Genomic DNA, 26,291 nt, shown 5'->3' with positions numbered 1-26,291 from the left:
TGAGCGGTATCTTTAACAACGAGCAAACGGCAGCTCTGTTTCTGGCACAACGCCTGCCTGAGAGGGGCCCTCCATGAGAAGCCACCTCCTTCCTTTCTAGGGACCTTCCAGCCAGTGGCAGCTCCAGATTCCGGAGGGCCCTGGGGGAGCCTTTCCTTCTCCCCCCCCCCTTGCCACCCGCAGCTCTGGCTCCTCGTCCTCTTTCTCATCCTGGCTCCCTCTTGCTTGCCTGGCAGGCAGAGAGCCGGGGAGCCAGGAGGCGTCGGGGGGCCCTCCCAACGGTGGCCCTGCCCCAGGCTCACGGCCAGGATGGGGGCCGGTTCTGCCATCAGGCTTTGTCATCAAGCCAGCTGGGAAGAAGCGTGCTGCAGGACCAGCCCCATCCTCCAACTCCCAGCGTACGTCGGATATTGTTTCCGATCTCTTTACCCACCCCTGAGGACAAGAACAGCAGGACCCGTAAAGCCGTCGGGCGAGAGGATCTGGCCCTTTGCACATGGCGCTCTGAGAGATAACTGGGAGAGGAGGGGTCTGCAGGGGAATCTCTTATCTCACCGGTCCCAAATGCAATAATAAAGAAAGAAATGCAATAAATAAATAAAATGCCCACTGATCATCCGGCCCACAGAGGGTCTGCGGCAGGGCAACGTGGCTGCCACCACCACCACCACCACCACCACCACCACCGGGTTCTGCTTTCCTGATCTAAACAGTGGAAAGTAAATCTGTTAAATAACAGACACACAAACTTCCGTGGCTGTCCCCAAGTGCGGTGCTTTATCCCCTCGATTAGTAGTAAGGCTGCGCAAGGGTTGTGGCGCAGGGTGCCGGATACGCACGAGATGCCGCCACCCCCGATCGACCTGCATATGAGGGGGCTGCAGATTCAAAATGGTGGCCGCACAAGGGTGGGTTGAATGGCCCTTGAGGAGCCGCCTGTGTCATGAACCAGTCCGCATTGACATGAACCGCTTGGGGGTTTCCACTGCGACCTTCAGCTCACAGCGCCTTCCTGCCACAGGAATACTGGAAACTGCTTTATATGGATTCCGACCAACTGGCCCTGAACGGTCACGATCCTCTGGGGTTTTGGGCATGATTCTTTCCTAGCCTTACGTGGAGATGCTGCCAGGGATGGAGCCTTCTGCATCAGCAAGTACGAGGCTCGGTGGTGAAGGGGCGGCACAAGGGCCACACGGGGGCTGGGGTGAGACTCTTTGCACAGTCATGCCACACTGGCTCTGCGCAAGTCTGCACAGCGGCCATTCAGTCGTATGGGAGAAGGTAAAAGGGGGCACCCAGGAAGACCCTGAGGTAGGAACTAGCGCCCTGGTGGCCCCGTCCCTTAACCTCCATAGCCCCGCCCCAGGTGCTGGTTTCTTGGTTCAAGCCAAATAGCGTAACAGGGAGTTGGGAACCGCCTCTTTTACAGAGACTTGAGATATACCTCTGAGGCCAAAGGGTCTGCTTGCTCACCTCGGTCACGTTCATCACCTTGATTGCCGCCAGCTGCCCGGTCTTCACGTGGCGACCCTGGGAAGGCGACAGCAAGAGAGCACAGGTCAATCAGCGCAGGAGGCAGAAGGTGTCATGGTGCAGAGGAATGACCTGTGTAAGCCGCGGACTCAAATCCGTCATTTCAACAGACATCGTTATAAGCCGGGTTTTTGAAGCCATTTGGCTGAACGAAAACAATTTGTACAGCACTTGATAGCAAATCAATATTAAACCCCGAGGGTGATATACAGCGATGTGGATAGCTTGAGCAGACATAAGGACGTGGATATCTCCAAACCTACATCTGCTGCTTACATTTTGGCCTTCGAACAATATTCGAGAGAGGGAGAGAGAGAGAGAGAGAGAGAGAGAGAGGGAGGGAGGGAGAGAGGGAGAGGGAGAGGGAGGGCACTTTGTAATAGAATGAAAAGAACAACCAGCAAATATTTTATCGAGCTGATCAGTAAAATTGTTCTGCCAGGCCCAGGAGTTTTATTTGTTTGTTTGACAGGGTCGTAGCTCAGTGGCAAAGCACCTGCTTTGAATGCAGAAGGTCTCCGGTTCGATCCCCAGCGTTGCCACCTAAGAAGGATTTCTGATGTTCTTAAGCTCCCAGAGCACAGTGAGATGGAGCGTTTACCAGGGCTCCAACACCCAGAAAGCGCTCAATGCCTTGAGCAGGGGTTGGACTCGATGGCCTTGTAGGCCCCTTCCAACTCTGCTATTCTATGATTCTATGACAACAATGTCAAAAGCTCTGCCCAGTGAGGCAGAGGCCTCATCCCTGTACCTCATCCCGCACTGCTCAGGAGCCCCCTAAAAAACTTCAGAGATGCTGTTGAAGGGCTGGCTGGTGGAGGTGAGGAATGTAGGAGCAGTGACGTTGTGGACCCAGCACTGGGGTGTGAGGAGCAGGGATGTGGACAACATCCGCCCCACCTCTCAGAATCCCCTGTCCCCTCTGAACCTAGCTGCAATCCACTCAGTAGCGGAGAGGAGCAGGGAGGGATTTCCCCAGACGACAATATATGGTTCCCCACTGGGATGAGAAGTATTCTGGGGTGGCTTGCTCCTGAATGGGCGGCTATGACCCATTCGCTTCACCAGAGAGGAGCTGCTCCTGAAATGGCAGCCTACAATTTAGGCCTCTCCCTCAGGGTGTGATTTCAGAGACTGCCATGAGGCACTTCCAAATTTGTCACTGCGCCATTGGGAAGGAGACGGGAAAGTCCCCTTCCGTGAACGTGCAACATTGGCTCGCCTGGCGCCTCCACGGACCTCTTTTCGGCACCAGGTGGAGACCTTTTGATTTCCCCCACACCTTAATCTTTCAATTTCAGTTTTAAACCTAGGATTGTATTTTTACAATCTCAGATTTGTACTGTGGCTAGGTTCTATTTGCTTATGATTTTTATTTTCTATACTATGGTTTTAAACCTTTACATTTTTGGCCCTGTGGGGAAGAAGAAGGACCGAGGGGACAGGAGCAGGCAGAAGTAACATCGAGGCCTGCTCCTGCTGGACTCTCCCCCCCCCCACAGAGCAAACTGCCATCTTGGCCCTGTGGGGAAGAAGAAGGACCGAGGGGACAGGAGCAGGCAGAAGTAACATCGGGGCCTGCTCCTGCTGGACTCTTCCCCCCCCCCACAGGGCAAACTGCCATCTTGGCCCTGTGGGGAAGAAGAAGGACCAAGGGGACAGGAGCAGGCAGAAGTAACATCGGGGCCTGCTCCTGCTGGACTCTTCCCCCCCCCACAGGGCAAACTGCCATCTTGGCCCTGTGGGGAAGAAGAAGGACCGAGGGGACAGGAGCAGGCAGAAGTAACATCGGGGCCTGCTCCTGCTGGACTCTTCCCCCCCCCCCCACAGGGCAAACTGCCATCTTTGCCCTGTGGGGAAGAAGAAGGACCGAGGGGACAGGAGCAGGCAGAAGTAACATCGGGGCCTGCTCCTGCTGGACTCTTCCCCCCCCCACAGGGCAAACTGCCATCTTGGCCCTGTGGGGAAGAAGAAGGACCGAGGGGACAGGAGCAGGCAGAAGTAACATCGGGGCCTGCTCCTGCTGGACTCTTCCCCCCCCCCCCCCACAGGGCAAACTGCCATCTTGGCCCTGTGGGGAAGAAGAAGGACCGAGGGGACAGGAGCAGGCAGAAGTAACATCGAGGCCTGCTCCTGCTGGACTCTTCGCCCCCCCACAGGGCAAACTGCCATCTTGGCCCTGTGGGGAAGAAGAAGGACCGAGGGGACAGGAGCAGGCAGAAGTAACATCGGGGCCTGCTCCTGCTGGACTCTTCCCCTCCCCCCACAGGGCAAACTGCCATCTTGGCCCTGTGGGGAAGAAGAAGGACCAAGGGGACAGGAGCAGGCAGAAGTAACATCGGGGCCTGCTCCTGCTGGACTCTTCCCCCCCCACAGGGCAAACTGCCATCTTGGCCCTGTGGGGAAGAAGAAGGACCGAGGGGACAGGAGCAGGCAGAAGTAACATCGGGGCCTGCTCCTGCTGGACTCTTCCCCCCCCCCACAGGGCAAACTGCCATCTTTGCCCTGTGGGGAAGAAGAAGGACCGAGGGGACAGGAGCAGGCAGAAGTAACATCGGGGCCTGCTCCTGCTGGACTCTTCCCCCCCCCACAGGGCAAACTGCCATCTTGGCCCTGTGGGGAAGAAGAAGGACCGAGGGGACAGGAGCAGGCAGAAGTAACATCGGGGCCTGCTCCTGCTGGACTCTTCCCCCCCCACAGGGCAAACTGCCATCTTGGCCCTGTGGGGAAGAAGAAGGACCGAGGGGACAGGAGCAGGCAGAAGTAACATCGGGGCCTGCTCCTGCTGGACTCTTCCCCCCCCCCACAGGGCAAACTGCCATCTTGGCCCTGTGGGGAAGAAGAAGGACCGAGGGGACAGGAGCAGGCAGAAGTAACATCGGGGCCTGCTCCTGCTGGACTCTTCCCCCCCCCACAGAGCAAACTGCCATCTTGGCCCTGTGGGGAAGAAGAAGGACCGAGGGGACAGGAGCAGGCAGAAGTAACATCGGGGCCTGCTCCTGCTGGACTCTTCCCCCCCCCACAGGGCAAACTGCCATCTTGGCCCTGTGGGGAAGAAGAAGGACCGAGGGGACAGGAGCAGGCAGAAGTAACATCGGGGCCTGCTCCTGCTGGACTCTACCCCCCCCAGGGCAAACTGCCATCTTGGCCCTGTGGGGAAGAAGAGGGACCGAGGGGACAGGAGCAGGCAGAAGTAACATCGGGGCCTGCTCCTGCTGGACTCTTCCCCCCCCCCCCAGGGCAAACTGCCATCTTGGCCCTGTGGGGAAGAAGAAGGACCGAGGGGACAGGAGCAGGCAGAAGTAACATCGAGGCCTGCTCCTGCTGGACTCTTCCCCCCCCCCCACAGGGCAAACTGCCATCTTGGCCCTGTGGGGAAGAAGAAGGACCGAGGGGACAGGAGCAGGCAGAAGTAACATCGAGGCCTGCTCCTGCTGGACTCTTCCCCCCCCCACAGGGCAAACTGCCATCTTGGCCCTGTGGGGAAGAAGAAGGACCGAGGGGACAGGAGCAGGCAGAAGTAACATCGGGGCCTGCTCCTGCTGGACTCTTCCCCCCCCCCCACAGAGCAAACTGCCATCTTGGCCCTTTGGGGAAGAAGAAGGACCGAGGGGACAGGAGCAGGCAGAAGTAACATCGGGGCCTGCTCCTGCTGGACTCTTCCCCCCCCCCCACAGGGCAAACTGCCATCTTGGCCCTGTGGGGAAGAAGAAGGACCGAGGGGACAGGAGCAGGCAGAAGTAACATCGGGGCCTGCTCCTGCTGGACTCTTCCCCCCCCCACAGGGCAAACTGCCATCTTGGCCCTGTGGGGAAGAAGAAGGACCGAGGGGACAGGAGCAGGCAGAAGTAACATCGGGGCCTGCTCCTGCTGGACTCTTCCCCCCCCCCAGGGCAAACTGCCATCTTGGCCCTGTGGGGAAGAAGAAGGACCGAGGGGACAGGAGCAGGCAGAAGTAACATCGGGGCCTGCTCCTGCTGGACTCTTCCCCCCCCCCCACAGGGCAAACTGCCATCTTGGCCCTGTGGGGAAGAAGAAGGACCGAGGGGACAGGAGCAGGCAGAAGTAACATCGGGGCCTGCTCCTGCTGGACTCTTCCCCCCCCCCACAGGGCAAACTGCCATCTTGGCCCTGTGGGGAAGAAGAAGGACCGAGGGGACAGGAGCAGGCAGAAGTAACATCGGGGCCTGCTCCTGTTGGACTCTTCCCCCCCCCCACAGGGCAAACTGCCATCTTGGCCCTGTGGGGAAGAAGAAGGACCGAGGGGACAGGAGCAGGCAGAAGTAACATCGGGGCCTGCTCCTGCTGGACTCTTCCCCCCCCCCACAGGGCAAACTGCCATCTTGGCCCTGTGGGGAAGAAGAAGGACCGAGGGGACAGGAGCAGGCAGAAGTAACATCGGGGCCTGCTCCTGTTGGGCTCTTCCCCCCCCCCCCCACAGGGCAAACTGCCATCTTGGCCCTGTGGGGAAGAAGAAGGACCGAGGGGACAGGAGCAGGCAGAAGTAACATCGGGGCCTGCTCCTGCTGGACTCTTCCCCCCCCCCCCCACAGGGCAAACTGCCATCTTGGCCCTGTGGGGAAGAAGAAGGACCGAGGGGACAGGAGCAGGCAGAAGTAACATCGGGGCCTGCTCCTGCTGGACTCTCTCTCTCTCTCTCTCTCTCTCTCTCTCCTCCCTCCCTCCCTCCTTGACTCCTTTTCCTTATGTGTCATGTCTTTATTAGATTGTAAGCCTGAGGGCAGGGACTGTCTTTTTTGCTAAGTGTAAGCCGCTCCGAGAGCCTTTTTTGGCTGAGGAGCGGGGTATAAGTATGATAAATAAATAAATAATAATTTTTTATATTGCATTTTATGGCCTTATATTTTAGGGTTTAAATTGTTGGGTGGAATGGAAATGTAATAAACAATTGCATACATAATGTTAACTTCATTTAGGTTCTGAATTGGTGTGTTGCATAGAGCCAGGCACACACAGTCACAGTCACGGACCCCTCGAAGATTGCCGACTGCAGAGCCCGCCGGCCCGGGCGCAATCCCAGAGAGAGGTTTGCTCTTGGTTTGCATCCAGCTGACAACACTCACCACAACTTCGCTGCCTTCAGCTGCTCCGGCTCCTTTGTCAGAGGCCATTGTTTGCAAACGTTTCCAGGCATTGAAAGCTCCACAGTAGAGCACGAAGCCTTTCCAGACAAGCCGGCACCCTCATTTAACTGCCCCCCCCTCCAAAAAAACCCCTTTGCCTGGAACGGAATACTCTGCCTGCTTCTCTGCCCAGTCAAAACCCAGAGTCATCAATTCACCTGGGAAGAAGAGGGCTCACTTACAGGGAGTCCAGTTCTAGAGGAGCACCTATGCCAGGTCCACCCACCCCGAGCCCTGCTGGAAGGGGCAGCCCAAGACATTTTGCTGCCTGAGGCAAAGGACAAGATGGCACCGCCTCCCATTCCATGTACAAAAGCTGACTGGAGCGGCACATGATTCTGCCTTAATGCTGGTGATAGGACTGCGTCCTCCAGTGCACCCGAAGACAGCGGGCTAACTTAGAAGGTACAGAGCAGATCACACAGCACACAACTTTGTCCTCCAAAAACTTGCTGCCATCTTCCGGCATCTGCTGCCTGAGGACACTGCTTCATTCTGCTAATGGCAGGGCCGGTCCCTGCCTGCTGACAGAGGCTTTCCTATCCTCTCTATCCTCGGATTTAGCTATTCTCTCTAGATGGGCCCCTGAGTCGATCCCGCTCACTTGCCTTTCCAGGGACAGTGATGGTGGTTGAGAGGGCAATGGATCCAATGGGTCTATCACCGCTCACCTCCCTTCCCTGCTCCACCTCCCAGCACCCCGCATCCCTCTCTCTCTCCTTCCGTTTCCTGAAGTTGGAGTTCAAACCTTGAGAGAGAGGGAGCCGCCACGGAGCTCTCTGTGGTGGCTGGGAGGGGGGTGAACCATGGGAACCCCCCTCAGATTCCTCCCTCCGAGGCTGCAGCTCCGTCTATAATCTCAGAGAGGGGGTGATCTCAGCTGCCTATGGAACCTCAACCATTATCTGAGCGTATCGCTCTTTGAGGGGACTGAAAAACAATGGGTGGAAATTAACATGATCTGTTGGATACTAACACGGCAACGTTGATGGAACCGATAGGAATTATTACTGAGAAATTACTCACGAGCAGTTCAGAGGTTTATGGCTAGTTTCAGTTAATGAAGGGCCAAGAAAAAGCTTGAAACACACACACACACACACACACACACACACACACACACACAGAAGATTCGACAGCAATAAATGGCCAATTTCTCAAGATTACACCAGTTTAAGCCTGAGCAAATAATTTACATCGCCCATCGTGACAGCTCAACTGGCAAAATCTATCATTTTGTGGCAGTTAATTAGCAAGGCTTTTTTCTACCATAAAGAATCCAGAAGAGCCCTTGGTGAGTTTACAGAGCTCTGACAGAGGTCCGTCCCATTGGCTTTAATCACTTCATGAGGAAGACGGCAGCGAAAGGCTGGTCCTATAAAGGGGCCTCTCCGGCTTTGTCTGTGTCGCATGTGTGTCTTTTAATGCACCGTATGCAATGGAGCAGAGTGGCTCTCAAGGCTGCCTGCAGAAGGAAGGGGCGTGTGGGTGGGGGCGGGTATCTGGGAGAACTAGCCCAGGGCCCTGCCAAGCAGGGAGTCCCTTGCCTCAGCCCCTGGGCATACCATCGGCCCTGGCAACGTTGTTCACCAGCGCACCTCACATCCACGGGTTCACATCGGAACTGCCGAAAGAGGAGGAAAGGCGTCAACAACAAAAAGAGAACAGCGATTTGCAGATCACTTGCAAATGCTAAAATATACCAGAAGGACCAGCTTTGGATCCCACCACCTTGACCAGGGCAGCGGGGGACACCGTTGTCTGCTCTGGCTCAGGCACCAAATATCTTCCCCGGTCCCGAAAAACAGGCCCAGAGAGCTGGCGCGGCTGGAGGTCCCAGTATCAGCCTGTTAGGGGTTCCTGACTGTGCCGTCTGACGAAGGAGCTGCCTTTGAAGGGACCCGTAGAACAGCAAGCCACAAAGAGAGAGAGAAAGAGAGACTGAAAATATCTGTATCAACATGATTTAGAAACCAAGCTTTGGCACATTTTTATTTTCAGATCCCAAAGTCTAAATTTAGCAAGTGTGCGCAGGAAAACAGTGGTCGCTCGCTCATGAAGAGCTGTCTTCAAGCGAAATCTGGCCTACTTCTCCACAACAACAACAGGAGCGGGCCTCTCCTGCAGCAAACAGATGTGGCCCCTTTTCACGCATTGTTGTCGTGTCAAAAGCATGCAGCAATTCGCAGCTCTGCAGGTGGTGCAAAAGAGAGTACATTTGAGAGTGAGACAGCAATGAAGGCACAGACACGAAAAATGTGATGAGGCAGAAAAATGGGCAGGTGAAAAGTCGCCGTTTCTGCAAACCAACACCCAAGACGAGAAGTGGAGTCCTGCCCCCAAGCTTGACTAAGAACTAGAAAGGGACCACATCATTGTAACGGAACACAGGAAGGAATTTTCCCCAACTGTAATTTTGGTTTTTCCCCAGCTTCATGTGAGACAGGACATATGACCACAACTGAAGATGGAAAGATTTGGCAGAGAAGACTCATGCTGTGAAATTAAGGAAAATAATTCTTGGGGACCCATCACCCTCCCGCAACAATAGGCAGAGGAATTGGCAAACGCGTTTTACATTAGGAGAAGGAGTTCGTATCCTAGTAATGAACTTGTACGATGAGCCACGACCCATGAGGTCTAGTGGCATGACTTTCCAGTCAACTGATGAATTATTACCATTTTCCTACAACCCAAATGTTAACATCCAGGGGTCATACATTCATGTCTGTGTTTACTTGAAAGCTTTGCCCTGGGAGGCCACCACCAGCCTCTCCTGGATAGATGGCAACTTCTCACATCCCTAAACCCTCCTGGCTGGCCGCCTTCATCACCTCCATTTCACTGAGAAACAAAACCAGTCAGTATAAACCAAACGAAAAATCAGCCAGACAAACAGGATTCTTGAGGGAAAAGACAGCTGACTGGGCAGTTAGAAAAGAGCTAAACCCACGTCAGCAGACGCTTGCCTGGCCCAGCAGCGAGCGGAGGAGAAAGAGCCGCTTTCAGTGAACGCAGGCCGGGAAGAGCTGTTTGGCCAAGGGAGGAAGGCGTTGCACGCCAGGACCGCGCGTTCCGAGGGCCAAACAACAGACTGCCTTCCCACAAATGCAGGGTTGCACTTGTGGCAGCCGGGTTGCAACCCAGCCTGCAAAGGCCCCTGAGCTGCTGAATATGCTGCTGAGTGGGGAAGTGGGATGGCTGAGGCATAGCCCACCTACAGCCCTTATCTTGCCCTCCATTCCCCACCCCCCGGCCAAACAGAGGAGAACGCCAAGTGGGCCACAGAGACCACGTGCTGCCCCACGCCAAAGCCCCAGCATTGGAACCCCGGTGGGGCCAGGTGTCCTACTTTACCGAGCACAGTCCTCTGTTTTGGAAGCTGTTTGAAGAGGTTCCAGTCCAAGCCTGGTTTAAAGTCAAAAGGCCCCTAAGGAGGGAGACAGGGTGGCCACACTGGTCCCTTTAACAGAGGACCACCCTCTGTTTTGAAGGCCTCCTCTACTCAAAGGGCTGCCCAGCCTGGGTCTGGGTTACAGCACCTGGACAGCACACAGGTCATGCGGCCACAGCCTTTCCACCCTGTGGTAAGATGTAACTGCCCCTTTGCTCCTTAAGTTATAGTAATGATTTCTAAACCTGAATCTATACAGATAAATTAGACTATGAAAAATCTATTCAAATTGATGGCTTCTTTTATCCTCTGCCCCCCACCCCGTGGTTCATGTGTGGCCCCCAGCTGCCGTCTCTGCCCCCAATCCCTGCCAGGCCGTGGAGTCGACTCTTTCTTGGGCAATGTGTGTGAGTGCGGGGGAGAAACCGGCCTCTGTCCCAAAACGTGGTGCCCGCCCCCCCCAATCTTGGGAGGAAACAAAGGCGGAGTCTGGCAGCTGCATGATCCTGGGACGAACACTCAGTGCTCCCAACACACAGAGCCACCCCTTAATCAGCTCAGCCCGTGGGTGGGTGGGGGCCCACTGGGGGGGGCACTTTGCTGAGGTCCCGTCCCTAGAGTCAGTCCTGTGCACAGGCCACAGTTCCAGCTCCCGGTTTTGGGGGGCCCTTACCAGCTGAGACTGAATGGGCCAGGAGGAGGAGGAGGAGGAGGCACTCACTGCTCCTCCTCCCCCCCCCCTCAACTGGCCGGAGCAAGCGGCAGCTGAGCAAGCACCTGGCAAGGGTGGCCAGAAGCATCCACGCCAGGGGCTCGCGTCGGTTGGGCCCGGCTGGCCCGTGCCAGGTGCCCCGCCTCTGCCTACCCTTGACACTGGCCGAAGTGGTGCCATGTGGCTCCTGACCTCAGGAACGGCTGCCTCGTGATCCCGTAACCTGCAGAAGCTGCCTGGCACCTTTTTTAACGGACGGCTTGAATAGCCTTAATCAATCTTTTATGTTATGCTGGAAAGGGCAAACATTGAGCCAATGTTATTTCTCTTCCAGACTCCTTTTATATTTCTCGGGTTCATTGCAAATCACATGGGTGGACAATGCATGTAAATAAATCATAGAGTCCATTATCCAAATCAACGGTATATTTATTTCATAAATGTGCCCCTCCTATATTTTGGGAGGAATGCTCTCAAACACAGAGTTATAAAAGCAAGATATTTAAGCAAATGCAGCATAGCAGAAATGATTTGCATTTTGTTTATTCCGTTTTTCTTTTCCTTTTAAAATCCCAAGTTAAAAAAAAATACAGAAGAGAAACCCTCATAAATTTTTACTCAATAGACCCAGATGCTTTCTGATTTCAAAAGAATGCATTTTAAAAAGGGAACTGGGGTGGGGGTGGGGAAAGTATGTTATCATATGCCTTTCTCAAAGAACTTTATTTTCTTAAATTACTTAAATGCTATACAAGATAGAATCATAGAATAGCAGAGTTGGAAGGGGCCTACAAGGCCATCGAGTCCAACCCCCTGCTCAATGCAGGAATCCACCCTAAAGCTAGTTTTGAAAGGAAAAATTCAAGATCTTGAAAGATGTGGGCAATTAAGGGGTTTTTTTAAAAAAAGAAAGAAAAGAGAAAAGAAAGGCGGACGGACAGACAGAGAGAGAGAGAGAGAGAAATGCAACTAGAATTAAGTGTTGCCATTATAACAGAAGCGCCCTTCTCTTGCCACCATTGCCACCAGCTGCGCTTGATCCTCAGCATAGCTCCTGCTGACTTGCTTGCTTGACAGGCGGGGAGCCAGGAGGCCGCGGTGTCTGCCTCCTCCTCCTCCTCCTCCTCCTCCTCCTCCTCCTCACCACCACCACCACCACCACCAGAGCAAGAGAGCAAGTGAAACATGCAGGATTGTCAAGCGTGAAGAGGAGGAACAGCTCCAGGGGTCTCTTCCCAGTGGGCCCCTACTGGGATGTGGGCCCTCAGCAATGGCCCAAATAGGCGGACCCTAGACGCTGGGCCCTCTGGGTCGATTTGATTTCCCCAACATCCCTCATGGGGATGTGATGGCCAGGCTGTGCTCGTTTGTACACACAACAGTAATTGCACAGGGCTCTTCCGGAGACCCCTGCCTTGCAATGACCCTGCCTGTCTATTCAGGTCCGTGGGGGAGAAGGCGCTCTTGAAGACCCCATCATCTGCCGAGGCCTGTTTCGAGTCTTGCATGAAAGGGTTTTCTCTGGTGTCGTTCCCAAACTGTGGACTGCACCCCCTCAAGGACTTACTTCTGCACAGACATGTCTAGGATTGAGCTGTAAGTTCCAGTGAGCGCACTGGGACTTACTCCTTGGTCAGTGCGCATTGGCCTGCAGCTGTGATAAGCGGCATAAAGTCTTTTGTGGTTACAGACTTTCTGTTTGAAGGCCGGGCAGGAAGAACCTCCAGCAAACCAAAGGAGTGGGTGGAAATGCTGCCAGGTTTCCTGTGGGGGATTTCCTCAAAGCTGTTTCCATCTACTGATCCTAGACACTGTTGGGAGAGGTGAAGGAAGGAAGGAAGACACATGCGTGCCCACACAAAGATGATGACTTTTAAAGGTAGCGAAGAACTCTTGTTTTAAGAGAACAACTCCTCGCGTTCAGGGTTTCACGCTAGGAAGATCAGTAGAACCGGCCTGCAACAGAAGGACCAAAGATCGACGTCTGCCCCCTACTCTTTTGGACCTGCTCCTGAGTTTATTGTTTGAAAGAAGGAGTGGAGCTAAGCAAGCTTTTACCGCAGCCTTTCCTAAGCTAGGGTCCCCAGACGTTGTGGGACTAGAAGTCCTGTCTGCCACCACTGGCCATATCAGTTGAGGAGCTGGGAGTTGTAGTCCAACATCAGCTGGAGATCCTGGACTGGGGAAGACCCTGGATTGGGAAAGAACCTGGATTAAGAAAGACCACATCCCATCTCCAGGTGAGAACACCCCTGGCCCCAGAAGCCTTAGGAGTTGTATTTTAATTAATGCTCTGAGAACCACCTTCGGACTGAAAAGGAGTGGCATGCAAGGAAGGTAAGAAATAAAGACATCAACCAACGGGAGTGGACAGATGGACAGCAAAGGTGGACTCTGGGAGGCCGAACAGGTGCAAAGGGACTTATGCCCCAAGGCTGGCAAGAGGAACAGCCACCACTGAAGGTCTTACTGCTCTTGCTGCAGTCGCAGCTGTCAATTTCAACTGGATGCTTATTTAGATATATGGTCTGCTTATATCTGAAGTACGTATCTGCAACAGTAGTGTCAAATATCTTTTTTAAAAACAACAACAGCAACAACAACAACGGTGTTTTGAGTCGTTATCACTGTAGGGATATTGATGACGATTATTTATTATGTTCCTCCTCTTGTTGTCATTTGCAGTCCTCACCGCATTGCTTTGTTTTCTTAAAATTGCAAACACAATTCAAGAAGAAGAAGAAGAAGAAGAAGAAGAAGAAGAAGACATCTGACTGGTTGGCTGACAGATGCTTTTGACTCCGGCCTGCCACTGAGAAACCCTCCCCTAAATTCTGCCTCCTTGTAAAAGGCCACCGAGAGGCACGAAACAGCTGTTCTAACCCTGTCGTGACCTAACAGACTACTTGGCAACGCTGCTGCTGTTGCAACGTGAATGCTCAGGAACAGGGGTGGGTGGGCTTGAATCTACGCTCCATTTGCTTTTGGGGATTGGAACGAGGGGACTGGGTCATGGAAGAAGGGACTTGAATACCGTGAGGGCCTCTTGGGGTTGCAGAGGCACGGGTGGGTATGGCCAAGCCCCTGCTGAGGCGCCACGCCCAGCAGCCCCCCCCCCCCGACCTGCTCCTCCTCTTCCCATTGCAGCCTGCTGGCCCACTTGCCTCCCGCTCTGGCCCAGGCGACAGTGCGGGTTGAGCAGTAGCAGCAGCAGCGGCAGCAGCGGCGGCAGCTCTGGCCAACCTACTCACCCGATTTCTGCCTGCTGAGCAGGCAAGTGCTAGCAATGATGAGGGAGAGGAGGAAGAGCCCTGGCAGCTGGTGACAATGACCGGGCGAAGGAAGACTCACTGAGGGAGGGGACCCATGGGAGGTGTCTTCTTAGGACCTTCAGAAACTTGAAGCCAGCTCTGGTCTATGGTTTCCTAGCTGCACCACTGATGGGGGAGATCTGCAAAAAGTCTGAGGCTCAAAGCCATGGTAGGATTCATGCGTTCCTCCAACCTACATGCACTGAAATCACAATGTTTTGCACTGTTATGCACACATTTCTTAAATTTAGCCTTCAAGTCATCGCCTACGGCGCTCCCATCCGCTCAGGCTTTCTGCACGGCACACAAGCTGCTTTCACACTTCATAATTTAACAAGGCCACGCGATGCGTTGCAGTCCTTTCTGATTTTTCTCCCCTCTCCCTAAACATAAATAAAACTTCTTTTATGGAGTTCTTCCTCTGCTCTGGAAACAAGGGCCGCCTCCTCCTGCACTCTCAGTTGGGTCTTTTTACGCTAAACCCAGAAATACGGAAAGTGGGTAAAAGAAAGTGCTTTCCAAAAAAAGAAGCTACCCAAAACCAAAGCAGGCCTTCCCCATGGAAAAGGATGACCCTTGCCGTCCTCTGTACAGCAGGCCCTGATCTGGCGGTGTAGACAGGCAGTATCAGGAGGAAGCTAGGAAGGAACCAGGCAGCACTGGCTGGTCCCCTTCCAAGCCAAGGCCCTGGGGAGGCTCCATCACATTACTTGGGCATTTCATTTTTCAAATGACACCTCCATTTAAAAGAACCCAACCCACAAAAGTGTTCAGTTTGCGCTGGCTGCTTGCTTCTGCAATGATTTTAAATCCAGTCCTCCACCACTGCTCCAGGCAACATCCTGCATGTCTAATCAGCCTCTCTCCTCCACTTATCTGTTGTCAGTCGTCAGAAGGCGGAATCTCCTCTTGGGCTTCTGTTGTACCACAGAGGGAGGAGATGGTTGCAGTTCAACAGCAGAGCAGATGTTATTTATTTATTTATTTATTTATTTATTTATTACATTTTTATACCGCCCAATAGCCGAAGCTCTCTGTGTGTATTTTTGTTACACAAGCAAAAGGTCACGGGTCCGTCCCCTGGCCCTTCCAGTTAAAAAGGATCATGTAGCAGAGGATGGAGAAGACCCTCACCCCCCATGCTAGGGTGGCCAAGTGTTCTACTTTACAGAGGGCTGTCCTCTATTTGAAGGTGTCCTCTGTTTGAGGTCCTGTCCATCCCAAATGTGGTTTAAAGATGAGGAACCATAAGAAGGGGGAGCTAAATGGCCTTGAAGGGGCCCATCAACAGTTCATAGAATCACAGAATCATAGAATCATAGAATAGCAGAGTTGGAAGGGGCCTACAAGGCCATCGAGTCCAACCCCCTGCTCAATGCAGGAATCCACCCTAAAGCATCCCTGACAGATGGTTGTCCAGCTGCCTCTTGAAGGCCTCTAGTGTGGGGGAGCCCACAACCTCCCTAGGTAACTGATTCCATTGTCGTACTGCTCTAACAGTCAGGAAGTTTTTCCTGATGTCCAGCTGGAATCTGGCTTCCTTTAACTTGAGCCCGTTATTCCGTGTGCTGCACTCTGGGAGGATCGAGAAGAGATCCTGGCCCTCCTCTGTGTGACAACCTTTTAAGTATTTGAAGAGTGCTCTCATGTCTCCCCTCCATCTTCTCTTCTCCAGGCTAAACATGCCCAGTTCTTTCAGTCTCTCTTCATAGGGCTTTATTTCTAGACCTCTGATCATCCTGGTTGCCCTCTTCTGAACACGCTCCAGCTTGTCTGCATCCTTCTTGAATTGTGGAGCCCAGAACTGGACACAATACTCTAGATGAGGCCTAACCAGGGCCGAATAGAGAGGAACCAGGACCTCACGTGATTTGAAAGCTATACTTCTATTAATGCAGCCCAAAATAGCATTTGCCTTTCTTGCAGCCATATCGCACTGTTGGCTCCTATTCAGCTTGTGATCTACAACAATTCCAAGATCTTTCTCATTTGTAGTATTGCTGAGCCAAGTTGGCACATGGAAAGTAGACCTGTAGAGGTTGTCTGGTCTCAGTCATCCCCACTGAGATGTATTCCTATGTAAATTCCAATTATTATCTATAAATTTACATGCATAAATTAGCATATACAACTGGTATGTAAATCACTGTTTTTCGGCAATGTATCAGATGGTAGAGTAATCAAGGATGGATGCTACAGCAGAGATGACTCAAGACAATGAACATCGGCCTTGGTGGATTGGGGCCAGGTCTCACAGGGACTTCTTCTTCTTCTTCTTCTTCTTCTTCTTCTTATTATTATTATTATTATTAGCAGCGATGTTGACGTCACCTGCCACCCAAACCCTGCAGAATTCCAGGCTCCCTCTGAGCTGAGCTACAATTTTCACAGTAGGTGGAAGGGAAATACATTTTCCCAACAACAACATTTTCTGTCCTGTGGAAATGCAACGTATTTTGGGGTAGCTTAGTCTTGAATGAGCAATTATGGGTGCAGAAAAAGGTCCTACAACTTGCAGCCATGCCCCAGCCAGCATGCCTAGGATTGGGCCCGAGGAGCCTTTAGCTTTACAAAAGATCTGCTCCTGGTGGAGATGAAAAGTGCTAGAAATGGTTTGTTGATATGCCTTGATTCTTCACACACACACACACACACACACACACACACACACACACAGACTCTCCTTGGGGTCATGGCTATGCGCATTTACCACTACACTATTGAACATAGGAACATGTGATGATGCCTTGTGTTCAAGCAGTGCTTCTGCATGATCTTTCCTCTCTAGGAGTAGGACCTGAGACCTTCTCCATGCAAAACATGTTCTGCCCCATTGAGAGGTGGCTTCTCCATCTCCAAAAGGCATCACGAAGAGCCCTGGTGGATCAGACCAAAAGCTGATCTAGTCCAACATCTTGTTCCCCCACAGAAGCTAATCAGACACCTATAAGAACCGCCACAAGCAAGACCCCTGAACTGGTATTCGGAGGAATGCTGCCTCTGGTCCTGGAGAGTAATATATAGCCCAAGGCAAACAACAACAACAACAACAACCGAAACAAAAAGCAACCGAAATGAAACCCATCCGTGGTAAAGGTATCATAATAAAGCAAACAGTTGGACATCTATTGCAATTCAATGGAAAACTGAGATGGTCACTTCATTCTGCCTAACAGCAGGGCCGGCCCAATGCTGCCATGTATTGCACATTCTCCAGGAACTGTTTGGCTCTACAGCAAGACTCTGCTGCCCACGCCACAGATGATGCACATGGACTGGAAGCATCATTTTTCATGACTCAACAGAGAGCAAGAGAGCTCCATTTGGGACAGTCACCACTCCCAGAGATGGGAAACAAACCTTGGCCATTGCTGGTTTGCAAAGCATTTAAAATTGCTCACCATTCCCCACCGAAGCTGGGAGAAATCAATGCGAAAACAAAAGAACAAAACCCAATGCTGTTTTAAGAAGAAGAAAAGAACATCAACCGAGGGTAAACGTGCATTCCCATCATGACATTTATTTATTTATTACATTTTTATACCACTCAATAGCTGAAGCTCTCTGGGTGGTTCACAAAAATTAAAACCATAATAAAACAACCAACATGTTAAAAGCACAATTACAAAATACAGTATAAAAAGCACAACCAGGATAAAAACACGCAGCAAAATTGACATGCCACAGTCACTTATTTTGTTCCCAAACTGTAAGGAAGATTTGAAGGATAAGCACAAGAAATGTAATAGCAAAGAGCGAACATCAACCAAACAACCAGAGTGGAAGTTCATCCATCAATCAAGGAAGCTGGGTTGGGTGGGGGGCGGATACAATGAAACCAGTAACATGCATCACAATTTCGTTTATGAGTAGATGGATTTAGGTACATGGCATCACTCCCCCAAATGCCCAATTACTGGCCACATTCTGAACTGTTAAACATGACTTAATAAGGTGAGATGTGAATGAGCGTCATGTTCTCCACATGCAGCCGTTGCACTTCCCTGCAGCTCCCTGCAATGTCCACACTTGGAAACGATGGCAGTTCCGAACAAACCAGAATAGAAAGCCATGGTTTACCATCACCAAACATATCCTGGCTTCTTTGAGAGTGATAACAGGGAGCTGTGGTTAACTGCTGCTTCCTGGCTCTTACCTGTTCACCTTAAGGTCTGTATGTGGGTGCAGGCAGCTCGTTCCTATCTCCACTTATTAAGCTGAGATTTAATTGCCCGACCTTGGCCACGGGCTCAATTCAGACAATAACCATAGTTAGAAGCCCACAACACAGGTTGAATTTACAGACCTACAGCAGGGAAATCAGGGCTTCCAGCTGCTCGTTGGTTTTTGGTTCCTATCTATCCAGTGCTCCTCTCCTTTCCTGGTGGTACAACGGCCTCTCGAGGCAGAGCAATGGCCCCAACTTGGGTATTCAGGCATAACAGCAAAACACAGTAAGTACAAACTGTAACTTCCAAACCAAATTCAAATCACGATTGATATCCTGGTTTAGCAGACACTCCTTCCAAATCATAGTTTGTAATCTGGTGTAAGTTCAGACATGGTATTTATTAATTAATTCATTTATTTTGTACCACACTTTCCTATCAAGGAAATGGCACTCAAGGCAGCTTACAATCATAGGAACTCTATTTTTAAAAACAACACACACATTAAAATGTGAGTAAAACAGTAATTCAACAAACAAGTTAAAAGCACAATTAAAATGGCAATGAACAGAAACAGCACCCCAACAGACCACAGCTTACCCACCAAAGGACTGCTTGGATAGAAATGCCTGAAGGACAGCAGAGAGGGGGTCAGCCGAGACTCCACTGACAGGGAGTTCCATCGAGAATGCCCCAGCCTTACTTCACCACCAGACGTGCCTTTGAAGGTGGTCGTGCCGAAAGAAGGGGCTGTCCCCCAAATCTTAAAACCTGGGCAGGCTCATATGGGAGAAGGCGGCCTTTCAGGCAAGCTGATCCCAAGATATATAGGACTTCATAGATCATATGATATCCAGCTTTCAATTAATCCCAATTGCCTTGAAATATATTGATCCCCCCCTTTAAATAAGATGCCATACCTTAAAGACTTGGCCGTATGTCCCATTTCCAACGACTTGTACTAGTTCAAATATCCCTGCTGGATCCTAGAAATAAATAAATAAATAAATAAATAAATAAAGAGGCACATTGAGTCATTTTGTTTTAAGCGGATCAGCAGCTGGTGTCCTTCGGAAAGGCACATCTTGAATTGAATTTATAACAGTCTGCGGGGGGGGGGAGGGATGTACAACCCATCAGGAAGGCCTCCTGCACAAGCTTCTTTGAAACAAGTGAGACTGTGCAACAGCCCCACCCTCCAGGCATGCTAAAAATAAATGCCAGATGAGCTCAACTCCCATTGGCTCCTGTCAGTGGGAAGGGAACTCTTCCGGCCTGCAAAAGGTTAGTGGCACATCTGCCTCCCAAGCTGGCAAGCCCTGGAATGTGGAAAGGTCCGCGTGGAGGAGCCACAGCTATTCTCGTGAAGCCTGGGCAGGGCAGAAAATTAAACTCTGCTCAGCCTCACCCGAGCCATACAGGCAGGCAAGCTGGTTTTCTAAAAACAGCCTGGAAGGAAGATAAGAGGGAATTCGCCTGTCCAGAAATCACAGAGGAGCCCCTGCCAAACCGCTGCAGGACAACGACTCGGGGGTTCCTCAGGGCAGCACATAAAAAGCCTTCACTCACAACTGCTGCTCCTTTTGAGAAGATAAATGAAGGTTTGCTGAAATATCCTCCGCTGAATCTAGAAATGATTTCCAAACAAGACTTAGTTAAATATCCCCAACCCAAATCTTCTAGATGTTATCTCCACCGAAGTAAGAATCTACAAAACAACTGTAGGTAGTTTTAAGCGCTTGCATTTCAGCAAGATGGCTTTGCTAAATGACATTAAAAGCCAATACTTTAGTCCTGTTGACTTGAAAAAGCTGTTGTCGTGCTGTGGTTCATTTTCAGCTACTCTCTTGCAAAGTTTATCTTAAGAAAACCTTGATCTTCCATTATTAATTTTATGTATAAGAAAACTTGCTAGCAAAAGAGTTTTGAAATGACAAGCATCTCAAAAGAAAGAAAGAAAAGGAAACTTGACTACTTAACCCTAAGAAACAACAACATTCTGATGACATATAATTACTGAATTTATTTTTCCAAAAGTTGTAATAGCAATGCACGATAAGTCTTGCAAGACAGAAGGTGTTTTTTAAAGTGGCTTGTTTATATGTATTTTATTGTAAACTTCTTAGATCTTGTGGATAAATTGTGGACAATCCAAAAATATGGAAAGGGAACGAAGCAAACTTCTTCTCATGCCTGAAGGCACAGCAGAAAACCAAATCAAAACTGCCAAGTCTTGACTTCCACCTGGTTTAAATGTAAAGGAAGTACATTATGCTCTGGTTTCCTGTTCAGTTTGCTTTCTCACAGTCCTTACAGTAAGTTCGTTTTGTGGCATCCAGGTCAACTGCCTTGTTTCAGCCTTTTGGACTTTGCAGCCAATGATAAAGACAAAGCAAGAAGAGCAGCATATGGTACGGCACATTACAGTAATTAACCTCAAAGTGATGAATGTTTGGGCCAGGATTTTGGCATCTGTCAAAGGAAATGCAGCGAACTTGGCAGTGGCTGGAGAGCGGAGGGCCATTCAGACTCGGGGATACCAAATGCTAGCAGAGAGGAAGCACTACATCAAAGAAGCGTCCAGCTCTGAGATAATTAAGGATTTGGTTGGGTCGGAAGACTAACTCATAACAGATCACAGAGTAATAGGGGCAAGGACAGAGAAAGGACCGAAGTCAGAGATCAAGGCTGCCTGCAACGTGAAGGCCAGTTTAATCTTACATGTGGGGGGAAAGGGGGGCACCTTTCTTTAAAGCACCTATTCACCTATGGCGAGCATGAACTGGCCTTCAGGCGATCAGCCAAGCAAGCTTCTGTACATTGGGAGAGCGATGACATCTTCCACAGAGGAGGGACCACTTCAGAATGGTAGAGCACAGCGATAGAGGCAAACCGCCTGAAAAATGGGAGAGCTGCTGCCGATCAGTGTAGATAATACTGAGTTATAGTGACTAGCATCCTGACTTGGTAAAAGTCCGCTCCCCAGGTTATCGACTATTAATTAAGAGGCACAAAAGATGCTTTTTAAGAACTGAGCTGCCAGATCAAACCGGAGGCCCTTGCAAGACCTCTTCTCTGCTAGGAAGAAGGCACCACGATGCTCCCTGTCCTGTAGCAAGCCTACCCTCCTCACACTTTGCATGCAAACAGGACATGGCGCTGCAGTTGTTGGCCCCAATCCAGCCACATTTAGTCAGCACTTCCAACCGGACATGAAGGGCATGCTTACTCAGAGCCATGTCCCATGGTATTGGCCGCATTCAGCTGCCTTGCAGTGACTCAGAACGGTGGTCCACGAAGCCCAGCGCTGTCTGCTTTTGACTGGCAGCATCTGCCCAGGGCCTGGGCAGAGGTCTTCCTCAACCTCTGCCAGGATCCTTTCAACGGGGCAGGCCGGGGATCGACCCTGGTAGCTGCTGGGTGTGAAGCGTGTGCCTCGCGTGTGTCTTCACGTGATGTCATGATTGTATGGATCACTGCAAGAATGACATTGCAGAGGCCCCACCCTGCCTACCCTTCACCACAGCCCTGGGCGGAAGCGGCTTCATCAGATACAAGAACGGAGAGAAACAAGCTGGGGGCACCCATGGTAGGCGGGTAGGGAAGGAACAACCTGCCATTTGCATTTAAGGAGAGGCCTACACTATACCGGCGGCATCCAGCACTGCATGGGGAAAAGGAGGCCAATCACGGACGCCACAGGCAGAAAAGTCATAGTTTCCATTCAAAGCCAGATCAAAGCCCTCAGATGGCTTTAAATTCAGATGGCTTTAAAAGACACTGGACAAATAGGTAGAGGAGAAGGTCCAGCAGGGGATCTTGGTCAGGATGGACCTGTGGAGACCCTCCCTGTTCAGAGACACTATTCCAGCAAACACCTGTTGCGGGGGAGCCATCGCAGGAATCCTGGAACACAGGGAGCAGCTTCACCCATGGTCCATCTAGCCCAGTGTTGTCAACACGGACTGGCAACAATGGCTGTCCAGGGTTCGAGGCAGAAGTTTTTCCAGCCCTACCTGGAGATGTTGCTGGGGGTCAATCCTGAGCAGGTGGTCCACACACGTTTTAAAGCACGTACAGGGCTGCAGCTATAGTCCCATGACTAACTTTAGCTGGGGTGGAGACACTGCAAAGAGACCGGCAGGAATCGTGTGCAAAGGCGAAAGGCCAGCAGCAGCAAAGGGAGACCTTGCTTCACGGAAAAGCTCCAATGTACAGATTGCCAGGACAGATGCTGAGAAAATGAGCTGAAAAATTAATCCTACTTCACAGAAATCTCCAGCGGCCTCCTCCGGAAGAAATGAACGATAGTGATAAATTGCATCGCCACCAGATACCAAGGAATGGGACTCATTCATTCACTTGCTCATTCATTTTTGCATCTGTAATAGACACACCTCCCCAATGAACTTTAACTAAAGTGATGGATTTCGCGCCTCCGTGCAGCAGGTGGGAAAAGGCTGCAAGTTGTGCAATGGGATCTTTTGATTGAACAGGATGAACAGAACCCAGCAAGATCTGTGGTGATGGCTCCACGCTGCAGGTTGCGTTCATACAACCGCTTCCCTCACTGCCCCAAGTCCACGGGGTCCTGCTCTTGGGCATCACCACGTGAGGGAAAGCCCCGGTCACTCACGGCAGCGCTGAGAATGATGCAACGTGCATTCAAACCACAGGGCTCAGCCAACTGCAGTCAGCCTTCAAGAAATGCTGCCAAGCTCATGATCTGAAGGCAGACTGGAGCTCTCTTGCACGCCCGGCCATTTCCTGGGCCCCACCCGCCACAATGCCCTCGTCCAGGGATTGGCTGGAATAATAAAAGGAGGGACCGAACTTTGGGTGGGCCCAATCCAGGAACTGCTGGGCAAACGAATTCATTAAAAATACACACAGAGAGAAAGTTTACACTGAAATAATCAAAATCAAATCACTTTATTACGGTCTGAGACCAGCACAACTGCTATTTTCCTGCCCCCAGAGATTAGTAGTGGCTCTGAGAACTCATTGATCACAAAGTAGGCATTCAGTATTCGGAAGGTCCGAATGAAACACACGTCAGGGTGCAGCCTATGGGCCAAACTAAGGGTGGGGGTCCCTACGAGCCTGGTTAGACGGAAATGCGTCCTACAGCTCCCAGCATCCTCCAGGCAGTCTGGCCACATTGTGTGTGTAGGACTCATTGCTGTCTAAACATGCACAAGATTGCACCCTAAAGCTCTTTTAAAAGAATACGCTTCAAGCATGCAAGAAACGGGCCTGTTCTAAACTTGGTGGCTCCACCTCTTTCGCTTTGTGAGTGGAAGTCTCTGCAGCCCTCCTCCCTCATGGACGTCTCACTGCAGCCGTGAAGGAGGAAGAGCCGTGGGTCTCACCATTTCCATCACAAACCCCACAATGGGTCAAATCCACCAGCCCCCAAACTAGGCTGGACTGAACCACTTCAGAGCGACGGCCCTCGTGACATCCATCAGGCAAAGCTGCTTAAAGGCTGGAGTTACCGTGACGGCTAAGAGAGTGAGCTGTGAACCGGGGAGTTCCCAGTGGAAAGCTCACTTCAGCCAAGAGCACACTGGGGAGTCACAGGCAAGGCACAACCTGTCCGACTCTCCCCATCTGAAACGCAGGGATAATACCAGGCTACCTTACAGGGTTGTTGCAAGGATTACCAAGATAACACGCATTATGCAAACCGCACTCAGCACTTAGGAAAAGCAACATATGAACACTAAACTGTGTGTTTGTAAGTTGGTTTGAAGTTTATAGAACTGCATTGCATCCCTGGAGCATCCTAGCTGAGCGTGTGAACTGGGAAGTCCAGGGTTCAAGTCTCACTTCAGCGCAATGGGTGGCCTCTGGAAAGCCAGTTTTTGCCTCAGGCCCCTCAGTTTGCTATCTCACCTCTATGGGTTAATTCCGGGTGCCTTTGCTCCCACTTCCCAACATGTGGCTCATTTGCAACATGGGGTAAGAATGCAGGTCTGCCTTTCAGAGCTGTTATAAGGAGCACTGAGTTAATGTATGTGAAACAGAAAAGAATTCTCACTTTCACATCCTGTCTCTTCCCAGTTAATTGTCCAGGTTAACTGCCCAACCTCTTTCTCCCTGCCCAAATCCTAGAAAAAGCATGGATCATCTGCAAAATGTGTGCATGCATGTAATCTTTATACCGCCTTTCTGGACAAGGGAGCACAGGCCTCCCTTTCAGGGCTGTTGTGAGGATTCCTAAGATAATGTGTGTGAACACAAGTTAAATCTTAGCATACAGAGGCCACCACTCCTTGCCAAAGGGTTGTCCTTTGGCAAGCATTCCTTCCTTGCCAAAGGGCTCCCTGGGAATCCTAGACCAAGCTGAGCTCATTTGCAACACACACACACACACACAGAGGAAGTGAGCTTCCTCACACCTAGTCAGAGTGTTACTCCACCTGGTTCAGTATTGTCTAGTTTGATTGGCGGTGACTCTCCAGGGTCTCAGGCTGAGGACTTTCGTATCAGCGGCCACCTGGCCCTTGTAAGTGGAGTTGGCAGGAATCGAACCTGGGACCCTGTGCTTGCAAAGCCTGTGCTCTGCTGCTGAGCCATAACAAAGGGCCCACCGTTCCAAACTGTTGTGAGCACTGCTGAAAGAACCACTTAGGGATTTCATTATATTAAGTGGTATAGAAATACCACTAAGAAAATAAATTATTAAATGGGCTGCATCCAGACCACAGCTGCCATCCTACACCACCCTACTTGGGAACAAGTCCTGCTGGACTCCGTGTTTTCCAAGACACGGCTTGGAAAATTCTATTTCTATTCTATTTATTACATTTATATACCGCCCCACAACTGAAGCTCTCCGGGCGGTTTACAAAAGTTAAAAACAGTAAACATTAAAAATATACACAATTTAAAACCATCAAAAACATAAAAACAACAGCACAAAAACAACATGAATAGCAATGAAATCAATGGGACAATTTAGCCATGCGTTCATCCAACCTGGTATGCCTTCTGGACGTTTTGGACTACAATGCCCAGCATGCACCTGCTCGGACCCCTAGGCCATCTTCAGAGGCCCTCCTTGGGTTGCTCCTGCCAAAGGAAGCTGGGCCGGAGGCTACAAGAGATGGGGCCTTCTCAGCGGTGGCACCCCACTTGCAAAATAAACTCCCCAAAGAGGTTTGCCGGGCACCTACGTGGTTCTCTTTTCTGGCACCGCCAAAGTCCTCTTTTTTCTCTTGGGCCTTTTAGAGATCTCCTTCTAGGTTATTACAGCTGTTCCATCGCTTCCTGCGCTGTTGATCATTTCACACCGTCTTGCATTTTGTTCTTTTAATCATTTGTGTTGCATTTGCTATGGCATCATATCAAATGGCATCTTAGCGTTGTTGTTTTTAACTGTTTGTAACCGGCCCGGAGAACATTAGTTATGGGACTGGTTGGAAATGTAATAAATAAAGTGCCTGCCCGTTGGCCCTGCTGGCCGGGGCTGATGGGAGTTGAATTCCGAAGCATCCGCAGGGGCACCAGGCTGGCGCGGCGGGGGTGTCCTCTTCCCTGGGGTTCCCTTCCTTTTGGGAACTGCCGCGCCTGCCCCGACCCCCGCGAACGCCGAGGCTGGGCTGGGTCCGGCGCGGCGCGGCGCTGGTCCCCCCTGCCACCCGTCCCTCCCCGCAGCGCAGCGCAGCAGGCAGCGCAGCAGGCAGCGCACTCACCCGCAGCGCAGCCAGGTCGATGCTGTCGAGGCTCCGGGCGGCGCAGTCGCTGGCCATGGCTCGCGCGGGCGCCGCTCTAACGGTCCCCCGCTCGCCTGCTGCCCATGGGCGCCGCGCGGGACCCGGGCAGGCGACGCCCCGGAGGGAGGCAGAGGGGGGCGGGCGGCGGGCGGCGGGGGCGGGGGCTCCTCCGCGGCCCCGGTCAGAGGGCCAGCAGCAGCAGCAGCAGCAGCAGGAGGAAGCGGCCCCGCAGCGCCGACGCCGTGGAGGAAAACAACTTCTGCACAGACATTTCCTCGGGAAAGTTTGCGAGGAAGTGACGTGC

At 51.5% G+C, this 26,291-nt stretch overlaps 1 protein-coding gene across 1 annotated transcript in view; it reads right to left on the bottom strand.

The window, feature by feature from the left end:
• NRK (Nik related kinase) overlaps positions 1-26,023 on the bottom strand; it is an 88,598-nt gene extending 62,575 nt beyond the window's left edge. Inside the window, exons 1-3 of the mRNA XM_063141844.1 lie at positions 25,967-26,023; positions 19,187-19,252; positions 1,477-1,533 (exon numbers count right to left, since the gene is read on the bottom strand). Of these exons, the coding sequence (XP_062997914.1) occupies positions 1,477-1,533; positions 19,187-19,252; positions 25,967-26,023 (180 nt within the window). The remainder of the gene's footprint in view (positions 1-1,476; positions 1,534-19,186; positions 19,253-25,966) is intronic.
• Positions 26,024-26,291: the final 268 nt, after the last annotated feature.

This window comes from Elgaria multicarinata, chromosome 15 (assembly GCF_023053635.1).
Source record: "Elgaria multicarinata webbii isolate HBS135686 ecotype San Diego chromosome 15, rElgMul1.1.pri, whole genome shotgun sequence".
Classification (NCBI taxonomy): domain Eukaryota; kingdom Metazoa; phylum Chordata; class Lepidosauria; order Squamata; family Anguidae; genus Elgaria; species Elgaria multicarinata.
Note: the sequence above shows the minus strand (reverse complement) of the source record. Positions and strands in the feature narration are given on the sequence as shown.